General features: G+C 40.7%; 1 protein-coding gene across 3 annotated transcripts in view; it reads left to right on the forward strand.

Annotated features, from left to right (window-relative positions):
- Positions 1-223: 223 nt before the first annotated feature.
- The window catches only part of PHC3 (polyhomeotic homolog 3), a 57203-nt gene continuing 44136 nt past the window's right edge, over positions 224-13290 (forward strand). The window contains exons 1-6 of one of the 3 annotated variants that reach the window (XM_063306454.1): positions 224-262; positions 2634-2846; positions 4771-4929; positions 7602-7679; positions 8820-8978; positions 12155-12253. In XM_063306454.1, coding sequence (XP_063162524.1) covers positions 2718-2846; positions 4771-4929; positions 7602-7679; positions 8820-8978; positions 12155-12253 — 624 coding nt within the window. In that variant the 5' untranslated portion in view covers positions 224-262; positions 2634-2717. Of the gene's footprint in view, positions 276-2568; positions 2847-4770; positions 4930-7601; positions 7680-8819; positions 8979-12154; positions 12254-13290 lie in introns of those variants that run through there. The other 2 variants (XM_063306455.1, XM_063306457.1) reach the window with 2 other exon arrangements.

Consider the following 13290-nt stretch of genomic DNA (forward strand, 5'->3'; position numbering starts at 1 on the left):
GAGAGCCGCGGAGAACATCCCCACCCCGGGGTGGGTTCTTCCGCCGTCTGGAGGAGCACTAGCCCAAGCGGGCTGCGAGAACCATCTTCCGAAAAACAGAAATCGGAAAAATTCAGAACGAGGACACGGGAACGGCCAATTCACACGTGTTTCCCTCCCCCCCCCCCGCCCGGGCGGTCGAGCGCAACCTCCCGGCCGCGAGGCGCGTGCGCGGGTCCCTCCCTGTGAGGGAGGCGAGAACATGGCGGAAGCGGAGTGAAGGGTTCGTACGCCGAGTGAGTGCGTTTTCTGTTGCGCGGGTGCGAGGGAGCGGCCGACCGACCGGCGCGGGAGGGGAGCCTGACCGGCGGGAAGCGGGGACTGGCGCGGAGCGATCCTCGAGGCGCCCCGCCGCGGGGGTGACAGGCTGGGCAGCGGAAGCCGCTGGGCCCGGGCTTCTCTCGACCGTCCTTCCCCAACCCGGCGCCCTCCAGAGGTGCACGCGCGCTCCCTGGGGCTGCGGGCTCGGGAGTTGCGATACAGGCGCCGGTCTGGAGAAGGTTGCATTGGCCCAGCCTTGTGCCTAGGGGGAAATCCAGGCCAGAGGGTGGCCAGGATAGTCTGATGCGTAGGGAGCCATGTCCTGAGCCGCGCTTTTTTCTTGTGGGGCTCCGGCTCTTTTCTTAAGGGCGCTGACAACAACAACTGCTGTACAGAGTCTGGTATTGGGGCAGAAATGAAAGTTGCCCCTGTTTAACAGCTCTACGTGGAATGGCCTGGCCAGGCAAAGCAGGATGGAGGGTTTGACAAAGCTGGCCTATAGATGCCTTGGAGGCGGGGGAGAGAGAGAGAGAGGGGAACACGCACAAGGACACACCTATGTACACCCCTTTACTTGAGTTGCTGAGGTGGCATGGCTACTCCTTTTCCTAGAATTAAAATGAAGTTTGTGCCAGCTAGAAGTTGAAATTGGTACTGGATTCAATCTCTAGGTCCCACTGATGGGATAAAGTTGCAGCCTTTGAATTTATGTTTGCTGTCTTTCCTACAATTCCAGTAGGTTTAGAAACTACTGGTGTAAAGTGAATGATCAAGAATCTTGTGGCATCCTAAATACCATTCATTATTACTGTTGTTATTGTTTGTTAATATTGTAGGCTGCTGACTCCTATCAGCTTAATAACATGTGGCAACTTTTAAGATGCCACAATGCGCACGCTCTCTCTCTCACTAGATACTGGTGTATTTGTGAGCAGGACATACCTACTCTGTGGACATAATCCTCACTAATATTTCCTCCCAGGTAAAGTATAGACAGTACTAATGGATAAGCCCACTATATCTGGCCTGCAGAATTTTGCCTGGCCATTAAATGAGGATAGACAGAGTTTTGCTGCCCAGATATGCTCTAGCTAGCAACACATAACTTGCAGTGCTTCAGATGTTATTGGACTTGATCTCCTGTCATCCCTGATTATTTGATATGATGGCTGGACTGATAGAATTTGGAGTCTGACATCCATATCTGGAGGGCTCTATGGTGCCTACTCTTGTATAGGAGTTGCAGCCTAACCCAGAATATGAAAAAATTACAGCTTTAATATGGGATATAATTTTTACTCTGTAATATGGGATATAATTTTTACTCACTTTCCAGGGTTACACTAAGGATTGAAAATACATAATGCAGGTGAAGTGCCTTTGAACCCTTAAAAGTACCCAAATGTTAAGTATGATTATGTAAAAACAACTTGATAGGTGGTATTTGAAAAATGATAATACAGGTATTTCAACTGTTTTAACAATAGCTGCTAAATAATTAGAATTTACAGATAAAGCAGCAACTATATGCCATCTGTGATAAAAGTTGCATTCTCTCCAAAATGTTGTGAGAGGAGAGCAGCTTTTGATTTCACAAGAATCTTCTGAAAGACTTTAAATATTGTAACATTCCTGTTCTGGGTAGCTGTATGTTCATTTTGCATAGTACAACACACAGAAGAAAAATGGATCAGCTAAACACTGATGCTGTAGAGGTCAGTGTGATGCAGATATGATTGTTGGTCTTACATAGTAATCCCATGCACAATTACTTGAGAATGAGCATTATTAAACAAAGCAGGATTTAATTCTGAATATATTTGCATGAGTTGTGTTGTTAAACTTGGAGGTCCAGGTTCAAATCACTGCTCAGACATACTTTTAATAAGTTAAGAGTGGGCCATTTGTTTTCTTTCCATCTAAAATAAAACATTACATGTGCTGTCTTCAGTGTAGTTCATTCCCAAGGTAAAAAGTATTTCATTGCCATTAAATTGGACTAATACGTATGGCAACCTTCTGCACCAGCTGTGCAGAATTTTCATGGGCAGCCTCATAGAAAACAAAAGCATTGATAAGTATGATTGGAAACAGCAGAGCATCTGCAATAGGCACAGCCATTTAAAAGGAAAGAAACACCACAGTTCTAGTCCTAAAATAGGCACTCCTTATATTTTAAATGATACCTGTAACAGCGTTTTGAGATAGACATTATTCTGGCTCTTTAGCTGTGGAACTTCAGGCAAGAGATTTGGATTTGCATTATTGGATGTTGTGGAATGTGACCTTGTTTTCTACATAGAATCCTACCAAACATGTATATTTCCTTTTAGATTCTAAGCAGAAGAAAGTGGTATGAATTTGAACCATGTGTATTTTTTTAATATCTTGCTCAGAGGCAGAATCATTCCACAACTATGGAGAATGAATCAAGTGCGACAACTTCTTCCACATGCACAACAACCATTGCTACTACATCTTCCCCCTCCCGTACACAGCCACCCCAGATATCTGTCTACAGCGGCTCAGATCGACATGCTGTGCAGGTATTTAATTGAGGAAACACTGATAATATGTATTACAGTTGAAAATAAAAGCTAAAAAGATTGTAATTAAATGCAGCTTCTGTGATTTCAATAACAACTCTTCATCACCCCTTCCTCCTTGTTTTTTTCCTTTGCAACCAGTGAAGAGATTAAATGCTTGCAAACTATTTTGTGAAATGTGCAGTTTTAAGAATATCTGTGTTCTGATCTACATAGTAATCTACGAACTATTAATTAATTTACTTAAAAGCATAGACCAAATGACATCCTTTGGTATCCCTTCTTGGACTCTGCATCATTTCTGGATTTACTAGTAGGGGCAACTAGAGGGAGAAATGGGGTGATCAGAAAAGTCAGAATGGTGGCTGTGAATGCATATGCAAAAAGGCATGGGGTTTTGCCTTGACTTTTTTGACCCCCTGTGGATGCCTCTGTTTACCAGGGAAAATAAAGAATAATTAGCAAAGCTCTTAACAACCCATTCTACCTCTGCTCTCTCCTTTCATCCTTTCCTATCCTATTCTTTGTTTCTTTTTTAAAAACTTTCTACCCCTATCTCATTCCTTCTCTTCCTTTTTGACTTTTTCCAGTCTCCAGGCTCCTTCCAAATGCTAATTTATCTTTGGTCTTATTTCTGCCACTGATAGCCTATTTGGTTCATATAGAATCAGACATTCTGAACAGTTGTTTAATACAGCTTATTAATTTCTGTTTGGCAAGTAAATGCTTGATTATTACAAAACTGTGGTGCTGTGTGGAATGTTAGTAAAACGGCCTTTTGCAACCTGATACCTTCCAGGTGGGTTAGATCTTCTAGGATTCTCAGCCAGGATAGCCTGAGGCCGAGAATTCTTGAAATTGCAACTCCCACATTTTGCGAATGTGGCCTGGGGAAAGCAGAGTTAAAATACGCAGTTTCAGTTAGTTGCAAGAAGCCATGTTTATGGCCTTTTGAGAGTTCAACTGAGGGCACTAGCACCAAGAATTTAGCCCTCCCTTATCGAGCAGTGGAGCTAATTTTCTTCTGGCTCAACTGCTCAGTATCTCAAATGGCAAAACTTCATTTTTCAGTTTCAGATGCTGAAGCTCCTTGGAAGTTTGGGGGTGGGCTAAATTCCTGTTGGCAGGAATTCTCACCAATCCTGGCTTCCCAGATCCTTGGCATTTCCCACCCTCTAGACCAGTGTTTTTCAAACTTGGCAACTTTAAGATGTGTGGACTTCAACACCCAGAATTCCCCAGCCAGCATGGGAATTCTGGGAGTTGAAGTCTATACATCTTAAAGTTGCCAAGTTTGAAAAAAACTGCCCTGGACGCAGCAGACAAGCCACCATTGTGTTGTGGTGCCCCTGCAGAGATTTTGGAGCTTCTAGTTGGCCAGTGATAAGTCAGGATACAGGGGAGGGGCATAGAGCAGCAGCTGGTGGTGTTGATTTCAGCGTTCCCTCAGTGGCCCTGGATGGAATGCTGATTGGTTGCAAGGAACACTTGCAGTGCAGTGACTGTTTTGGAGATAAGCGTGGGCTGCTACAAAACTATATCTGAGGGTTTGGGGGAGTGGCAGTGGTAGTGATATAGTTCATTGGCTTTAAGCACTGGCATCTGATACAATTGTCCAGACTAAGAATGGTGAGCCTGGCCTTGTGGCATGGTGACTGCACAGCGATCCCGCTTGTCTTGCACAGATGTCTCCTCCATATACTCTGATGATGGAGATGGAAGCCTGTGTTTGTAGAGCTAGCAGTGAAGTCATTGGTCAGCTGAATTATATGGGTTGCTCAATGTAGCTAAAATTCTGGTTACTAAGGCAATGATACAGTTCCTTGGAAGTGCAGGCTATGCTGATGCTTGAATGGCTGTTGTGATAGCACTAATCTCTCCGTCTCTTTTTTTGCCATGGTTACCACTACTCAAAACCCCACAGGTCATTCAGCAGGCCTTGCATCGTCCCCCCAGCTCAGCTGCACAATACCTTCAGCAGATGTATGCAGCTCAGCAGCAGCATCTAATGTTACAAACTGCAGCTTTGCAACAGCAGCATTTGAGCAGTGCTCAGTTCCAGAGTTTGGCCAGTGTCCCACAGGTAAGACTGGGGTAGATTAGAAAATAAACATCAGGGAATTGACCTTAACTCCTCCAACAATAATCATAATCATAATAGTATAATATTTTGGTTTTAAGGGAACATTTTCCAACCTTCCCCCCCCCCAAATATTTGACTACAGTAGTAAAACAGAATGTGGTACCTAACAGCAGTGGAACTTCAATTGCCACTAGCTCCAACCATCATAATCAGTACTGAGGCATGCTGGGAATTGTAGTCATCAATAGTAAAAGATCCCAAGCTTCCTACTTCTGTTATTGATAATCAAGAAAATCTTGATATGTGGAAGGGTCAATTTAAAAAAAAATGTTTCAACCCAGCAATGTAATGGTTTGGTGATATAATAATAATAAAAAAGAAATAACTTCCTATCAAGGAACAGAAGACTGAACCAATTGTTTCCATTTTGAAACAATTTAACACCTCAATCATTAATTATGAATGTCTGATCATTTTAATCCCTTGTGCGATTGATACTGTCAGTTTCATTTCCTCTTAGTTCAGAATGTGTTCTGAGATTTTCTTCTTTAATATCTTTCTATAATATTGCATATACAAAGATTTCTAAGCATCCAACAATGTTTAAAACTAAAAAAAAAATGAAAGTGGCATATCAAAATGCAGTTAAAAGCTCGAACTCACTGATTTTTATTTATATGGAGAATATAAGCCCGTTTTCAATGCCCCAGGATTTCTCAGGGGTAGCTAACAGTGCTTCAACAAGAATAAATGATTGCATTTCTTATGAGACAAATAATGAGAGAGGCACTAGTGTCATCCAAAGGGAAGGACTCAAAGCAGGCAAGATGCCAGTCATTGCATTGTAATTGAAGGCCTGCCTCTTTGTGCATGCACATTGCTGCACATTTGTGCATGAAATTGCTGCACATACAAAAGGGGGCTTAGATTGCAACACCACAACTGCCATCTTGCCTGTTGTAACTCCCCTCTGTGGATGTCACTAATCTCTAGCAGAAAATCAGCTTTACAGGTGAGGTTAATAATAATATTTCTGCAACCACTAAGAAGGCCCTTTCCCTTGTCAAAACCATCTGTTTCCACCTGAGTTGGCAACCTAGTATTAGTGTCCTAACAAGCAGGAACCACGCCGAGACGAGGAATAGGTCTCTAGTGTTTTATTACTGCTACATTAGACAGAAAATCCTACCAAACTGAAGAAGCGTGAGAAAACCCAGACAAATAAACCCCAAAAGTCAAGGCGGGTCTGTTCGGTGTCTCTTTGGCAGCTCAGATTCTCGCTACTACGCATGCGTTTTCCCCCCTGGATAGGGGCCCCCTCCTGCTCACCATCAGTGCTCATGACAATTAGAGGTTATTTGGAACCTTGGCCATTTAGGGCTGAAATAATAATGACCCATTTTGAACTGCACACTGCAACAGGCTTGCAACTGATGAAAATATTGCAAGATGGGTTAACACAATTTTATAGGCAACTATGTAACCTTCTCCCTACTTCAGAAATCAGTCAGCTTTGGGAGAATCACTAAACTCTTTCATATTTTTCTTATTATGTGCAAATAATAACAAAAATGGAGAGCCCTACCTTTCAGTGCTTTTAAACATGTTAATCAGTAACAGGTTTCCAGTGTATATTTCCATACTAATACTTTTATCATGAAACTCCCCTGTTGCAATTATTTCTTAAATTAGAATTTAGTTGCTTCAATAATTTGTAGGTAAATTTTACCATTTTAAATACATGGAACACTTTTCATGTATTCACTAGCTAAGGATAAGTGGGGGGAAAACAGATCAGAACATTTTGAGGGATGGAGAAACACATGTACCTTTCTGCAACATTTCTAAGAGTTTAGTCAGACTGGGAGCAAATGGACAATCAGCAACTTCAAAACAGATCAGTGGATTCTTGACCTCCCTATTTTTCTGCCTTGGATCAAGGTCCTGGTAAACAGGGATATGTAGCTTGAAATCGAGCTGCCAAAATTTGGCCACAAAAAAGCCAACTTTGGCATGATTTTGTTTGTTCATTTTCAAAAATAAGCCCCTGGGATGTAAACTGACCCATGTTCACTTTGAACAGCCCCAGTCCTCTTCTAGAATGTCCAAAATCATGCCACCAAAATGTGACCTCTTGCTGCTGAACTTCAGTAGCATGATTTTGGTCCATTTTTCAGGGCTGGAAGCTTTACAAATGGGAGCAGTTTACCACCCGGAGCAGCGTTTCTCCACCTTGGCAACTCTAAGATGTGTGACCTTCAACTCCCAGACTTCCCCAGCAAGCAATGCTGACCCAGAGATTTATTGCTCCCATTTCCACCCTAGTCCTAGCAAGGAAAAGGGGGGAAAAAAGGAGGGGCGACAAAAATAGCTCCCACTATTCCAGGAACATCACCTGGATGGTGAAAGGGAATCACTATGGAATTCATGACTGGGTGGATGGATTGTTAGCTCAGGATAACATTTTCTATATTACAACTCTTTAACTAAGCTTTCAAAAGAGACAGCAAGTTGTCTGTGGGATTAAACAGAATGAGGGCCACAAAAGTGATTATGGGTATCACGTGGCCGTTGGGCTGCCATTGACTTTAGTGTGGGTACACTCAGTATTAGTCAAGGCACTTTTTATTGCAGTGAAAATGACTCATTTGACTGATGTGCTTGCTATTTAGGCAAATCTTTCAGGTGGGAGGCAGTGTGCTTCTCCTAATGGCAGTGCCTCTCAGCAGTCAAGCATGTCAGAAACCTCGGTAAGTGCCTAGTAAAAGTATTTCTCTTAATCTATACGTGCAATGTTTATTCTCTACGTTCAATCACATTGTTTACGCAAAGGCTGGAGGAACAAAAACTGGAATTCTTGTCCCATTATAGTCTCAGTGCCTTTATACTGTTAATAGTAATACAAATGTTTAAACATTAACTTGCCTTTGGAAAAGGCCCTGGTTGAGCTGACACTAAATGCAAGAATAAAAGAGATTCACTTATTTTGGGAAGATAATTAGAACCAGTTTGGTCGTATTTTGGGAAGATATTTAGAGCCAGTTTGGTCTAGTGGTTAAGGCAGCAAGCTGGAAACCAGGAGTCTGTGAGTTCTAGTCCCGCCTTAGGCATGAAAGCTGGCTGGGTGACCTTGGGCCAGTCCCTCGCTCTCAGCCCAACCCACCTCACAGGGTTGTTGTTGCGGGGAGAACAGGAGGAGGAAGGAGTAATGCGTATGTTCCCCACCTTGAGTTATTTATGAAAATAATAAAGGCAGGATAGAAAATAAAGAAATAAAGAAGGAATTTCCTAGATTTTTTGGAGAAAGAATTTACAAGAGTAATTGGAACTTTGGGGAAAGAATCCACTAAGAATGCTAACTTTATATTAGCCTATTTTAAGCAACATTTTGGTTTTAATGTGGCAGTATTGAGGAATATGTGATATTTACAATTGACCAAAAGTTGTTGGACTTTTACTGGAACCAGAGTCTTTAAGCTTTAGAACTGAGCAGCGGCACTGGCTTCTGATCAGGTAGCTCAAAAAAAAAAAAAGGGGCAAAGCTCACATAAAAATGTATGGCTGTTTAATTTCCATGTTTAAGCTTTGGAAATTGTTTTATTATTTGTTAGCAAATGTTAAAATGTAAGACTGTGTCCAGTAATCTTTTTGAAGAGGAAAGACCTCTGGTTAAAATAACAGTTTTGAAAGCTGAGACTCTTAACACTTTATGATACCCAAATTCTGCCCTACAGAGCACAATTTCAAAACAAAAACATGATTACACAGGGGACTGAATGTTACTTAGGCATCTGTTTTTAGTAGAATTTACAACTGAATTGAATTGTAGGGTGTAACTGTCTTTAGATGTATGGGATAAGATAGTTATTAGTATTATTTTTCTTCCCTAGATTAATCTCTCTGCTTCTCCTACACCTGCACAGCTAATAAGTCGTTCACAGACCTCCAACACTAGTAGCAGCAGTCTTACCCAGCAGACCATGCTATTAGGGAGCACTTCCCCTAATTTGACTGCCAGTCAAGCTCAGATGTATCTCCGAGCTCAGATGGTAAGTCTTACCAATTTAATTTTACCATTTGGGGCATTTTTGTCTTGTCCTGGCTCTATGTGTAGCTAATCGCTGCATTTTGTAAATGCACTTTATTTATTGTTTTAGAGCTTTAGAGATACATGTAGCGCAAAAAATTCGTGCTTAATCATAGTAGAAAAAACTACCTTCAAGTTCCTATATATCTAAATTTCATCATAGTCGAGAGTCTCTGATTGGTTTGGGCAGCAAATAGTGCATGTATGAGACCTAGTGCAATATAACTGTCAGAGCTAAAGGCAGGAAAGTTGACGGAGTGGATTTACAAGCCATCCACATTTATCTTGTGTGTGTTTTTGTTCATGTCCAAAGTCATCTATTAGAATCGCAACCCGCCACATATTTGATGAATGTAACTCAAAATGAATGATGTTTTTACTCCAGATATGAAGATCTATCAGATCTATGGCTTGAGCAAAACTTCCTTAGTTTCATATATGATCTTGCAATAAGGGCTGGACATCTTGGAATTCTATATGAATAATCTAATCTCAAGTTCAGAAGAACATATTTAGCTTCCTTATGGAGAAAGAAGTCATAGAATGGTTGGAGTATTTGAAGGGGAGAAGAATAAATTTCCATATTAATTTTACCCAGGCCTCACATGTTACTGCAAGTAAAACTCACTTTATTGAAATAATTGGGCGGAGGGGATGTCCACTATTCCCCCAAATCCTATAAACCAAACGATGCATCATTGCAGCAAAGCGAATGATGCAAATGGTATCATTTGTACAATGACATCATTAAACAAATGAATGACATAATTATGCAAATCAGTCTGTGGTACGCAAAGTCCATTGCATCAAATTTCAGAAAGTGAAAGTTCACTGTTTGTGATAGTGTAAAATTTCATCAGTAGAACTAAAGTTGGACCTTTTCCTGAATATAATTCTGTTTTGTCCTACATAAAATAAATGGCATCTTAAATAGCATATAGAAACACTAGGATACGTTCCAGGATTGCTTAGTTCCAAATCCAGTGGGTAAAGATTGTGAGAGATTTGATTAAATTGCTTCCTTGAATTTCTTTGCTGGGTAAATTTCATGGGTAAGATACGGTAAGAGAAGACTCTTGACTTCCATTCTTCCTGCTTCTTTTTCTCTGTCTCTCTCCTTCTCTGGTTCCCTCTCCTTTTATCTCTTTTTGCAATATTTTATGGGGCCTTTAGTGCACAGATAGGAATTGAAATAAGCTAACAATGCAAGAAGAGAGCTTTCTAATTCGTGCACTGCCAGCTAGCTGTGTTTCCCTCGACTTTTCAGATAGGAAACAAGAGATGAGAAAAGTCTGCTCTTTTGGCAGTCACTGCCTGAAACTGTTTTGGTGCCTGGTAGCAATTCTTGACAAAGTACTGCTTTTTTTGCCACCGTTGTGCTCTTTGTGTTTGCTTCCCCACCCATATGTCTAAAGCTGCCTGTGATGATGCCGCAGTGACAAAATGTGTGTTGTAATATCACAACACAAACTCCACCCTTTTGAGTTGCAAGGTCAAATATAAGCATGCAAGGGGTGGAGTTTGTGTTCCACAGTTTGTGTCATCACTTGCCTCATTTGTCCCCCAGGGATGCCTAACCCCCACTATCACACTGTTGAGAAGATTGGGAATAGGAAGTAGCTGCACTATTGTCTCAAGCTACTGAAAAGTATCTTTTAACTTCAACTTTTGCAACTGCTGTTGTGGATGGTTTAGACTCAGTGCATAAGCTCCACACTTTTGTCCATCTTTACTCACATCACTTTCTAAGGGACTATGAGTTGTCTAAAACCTAGGTGACCTGTAATTAGTTTCATGCTTTCTGGATTTATTGCTGCTGCTGCTGCTGGACTAGTAGTCTTCTGCCTGCTGAATGGGGACTACCAATTTCCTACCCTCAGGAATTATTTTACACATACACACATCTACACAAACCTGCTACATTCTGTAAGTCCAGCCATGCTACTTGCATACATCCAGATTGCACTCCCCTTTGTTCCTTTTGAATAGGTTGTGTGCTGACGTTAAAGAACCAGACTAGGATTAATCTTTTGTTTCTTTACTAAAACTCAGAAAGTTTACATAAAACCATCCATTTCTGTCTCTGCCTGAAATGTTTACGATTTGTTGTACTCTAGATTATAGAAGGGAAGGGGCAAGGAAGGGAAGAGGGCATAGGAAGGGAAGGGAAGGAAAAATGAGACATTTTTTAAGATCTTCCTGAATCAGTCTAGCTGAAGATAAATGTCTTTCACCATCCATAGTTGATCTTCAGAGATGGGATTAGATGGAGCAGGAAGCAGTTAGTAGGAGAAAACCAGAGACAGAAGAAAGTGAAATAGCTGGATCTTCTTCCTTCCTTTTGCAATGTCATCCACCTCTTTTTTAAAGCTCAACACTTCTTAGAGTGCAGTGCCATCTCTTCTTTCTCTAATTGGTTCTTTCACCCCAGTTCTCCACATATCACAAAAAACCCTTAATGTCTTGTTTTTCTGACTTTCCATCTGTCTGAATGCATGACAAATTAAAGTTTTCACACCCTGTAAGTCCTGTGAGAGACTGTGCATCAGTGTTTTTCCAACTTCTTTCTAGCTGACTCTTTGTGGTTAGCTAAGAACATTGGGAGCCTGGGGTTCAAGCTGTATTAGTTACTTGCAAGATCTGATAAGGGAGGAAGGGGAAGCATCTGTGCCTCTTTTTATAGTTTTTGGACTGCTCTGTGGAAGATCCAGGTAGAGGTCTAAGGTGCCAAGAAGTAGGTATTGCCCTTCTTGGTAACAATATAGAAATGATTTGATCTTGCCTTCTTTTGGGAGATTTCTTCTGATATTTCCTAGTGGTATCTCAACCAAGTAAGTACTTACTTCTTATGAGATCAGCCATGGTTAGCTAGGTGTTTCCACCTATTTGACAGTTTCCTTCTTAGTTCTTTTCAAATACCAATGAAGAACAGCATGTAATTAAGTTGTTTCGGGGGTGGCCTCATTCTTGTTCAAAGAGATGAAATAGCTAAGCGACTCAAAAAGGCTGAACATTCTTTCTAAGATATTAGAAGAAATATTTGTAGGTCTTGTACGAAAGAAAAAGACACACTAATTTGTCTTCGAACTATGTGTGTGCTTTGTGTGGCTTTCAATTTTCTTTTTCCTGCCTTCACAGCTGATTTTTACGCCTGCTACCACTGTGTCAGCTGTCCAGTCTGACATTCCTGTTGTGTCGTCATCATCTTCGTTTCCCTGTCAGTCTGCAGCTACTCAGGTGAGGTTGCGTGGATTGTGGGAGTGTGTGTGTCTACCTGTAACCCAGAACCATTGTGAAGAACTGGGATGCGATTCTACTCTTTGTGTTCATGTGCATTGTTGTTTGTCAAAATACTACCGTATCAGTGCTTTTCCGTGTGCAATCTCCCACAAAATGCTAGACATCCCCAATGCTAAATGGACATTAGACTTTTGCAAATGTGCATATAGCTATTTACAAACACTTTCTAGATACACATTCTTTTTTTTAATCTGTTACAAAAATTTCTAGTGTGAAGTTTGTGTATTTTTATTTTCTTGGAGATGACAATATTGATTTTTTTTCTTTTTTTAGCATGGAAAATAGGATGATCACCATAAAAGAACTGATGCATAAGGTCATACTTAGCTAGTTCATATTTAGTGAGAAAAACAACTTGGAAAGAAATGTGCCAATTATTATATAGCATACTTGCCTTAACTTTTAACACTAATTCTTTAAGTATCCAGTTAATAAATATATTTCTGCAGAGGCTGTGATCCTAACCATACCTGTATAATACTGTATTCTACTACAGGATTAATTTCTAGAAATGTTCATTAAATGTTGGCTATTATCAGCTGACTATTCAAACTTTCTTTAGTATATTTTCCTGGTAATTTAATCATATAAAATTTAAAAGTGAGTTATATTGTCTTTTCCTTTCAGGAGAAGTATTGTAGTGAAAAAAGAACTAAGGGCAAACAATGGCGTTCAGATTCTTAAGCCTTCTTTAATTCATCTTTGAGCAAATAAGACATGCATTTAAACAGTAACGAAATAGATTGCATACAGTCTGGGTATAATCTTTCAGAATAGCTCCCTTCTGGTTCCAGAGTTGAGGTAGAAGTAGGGTGGCTTCTATTACAGCTATGTGAAGCACTTTCTCAGTTACTTGTGTTTAAAAAAATTCAACACAGGCAGTGTTGGCTAATCACCTGTAATACTTGAACCATTCTCATGGTTCCTGTGCATTTCTGTCTTTAACCAAAGTAACAAAAATTGGCAATAGAGAG

The sequence above is a fragment of the Candoia aspera genome, chromosome 6 (genome assembly GCF_035149785.1).
Source record: "Candoia aspera isolate rCanAsp1 chromosome 6, rCanAsp1.hap2, whole genome shotgun sequence".
Taxonomy (NCBI): Eukaryota; Metazoa; Chordata; class Lepidosauria; order Squamata; family Boidae; genus Candoia; species Candoia aspera.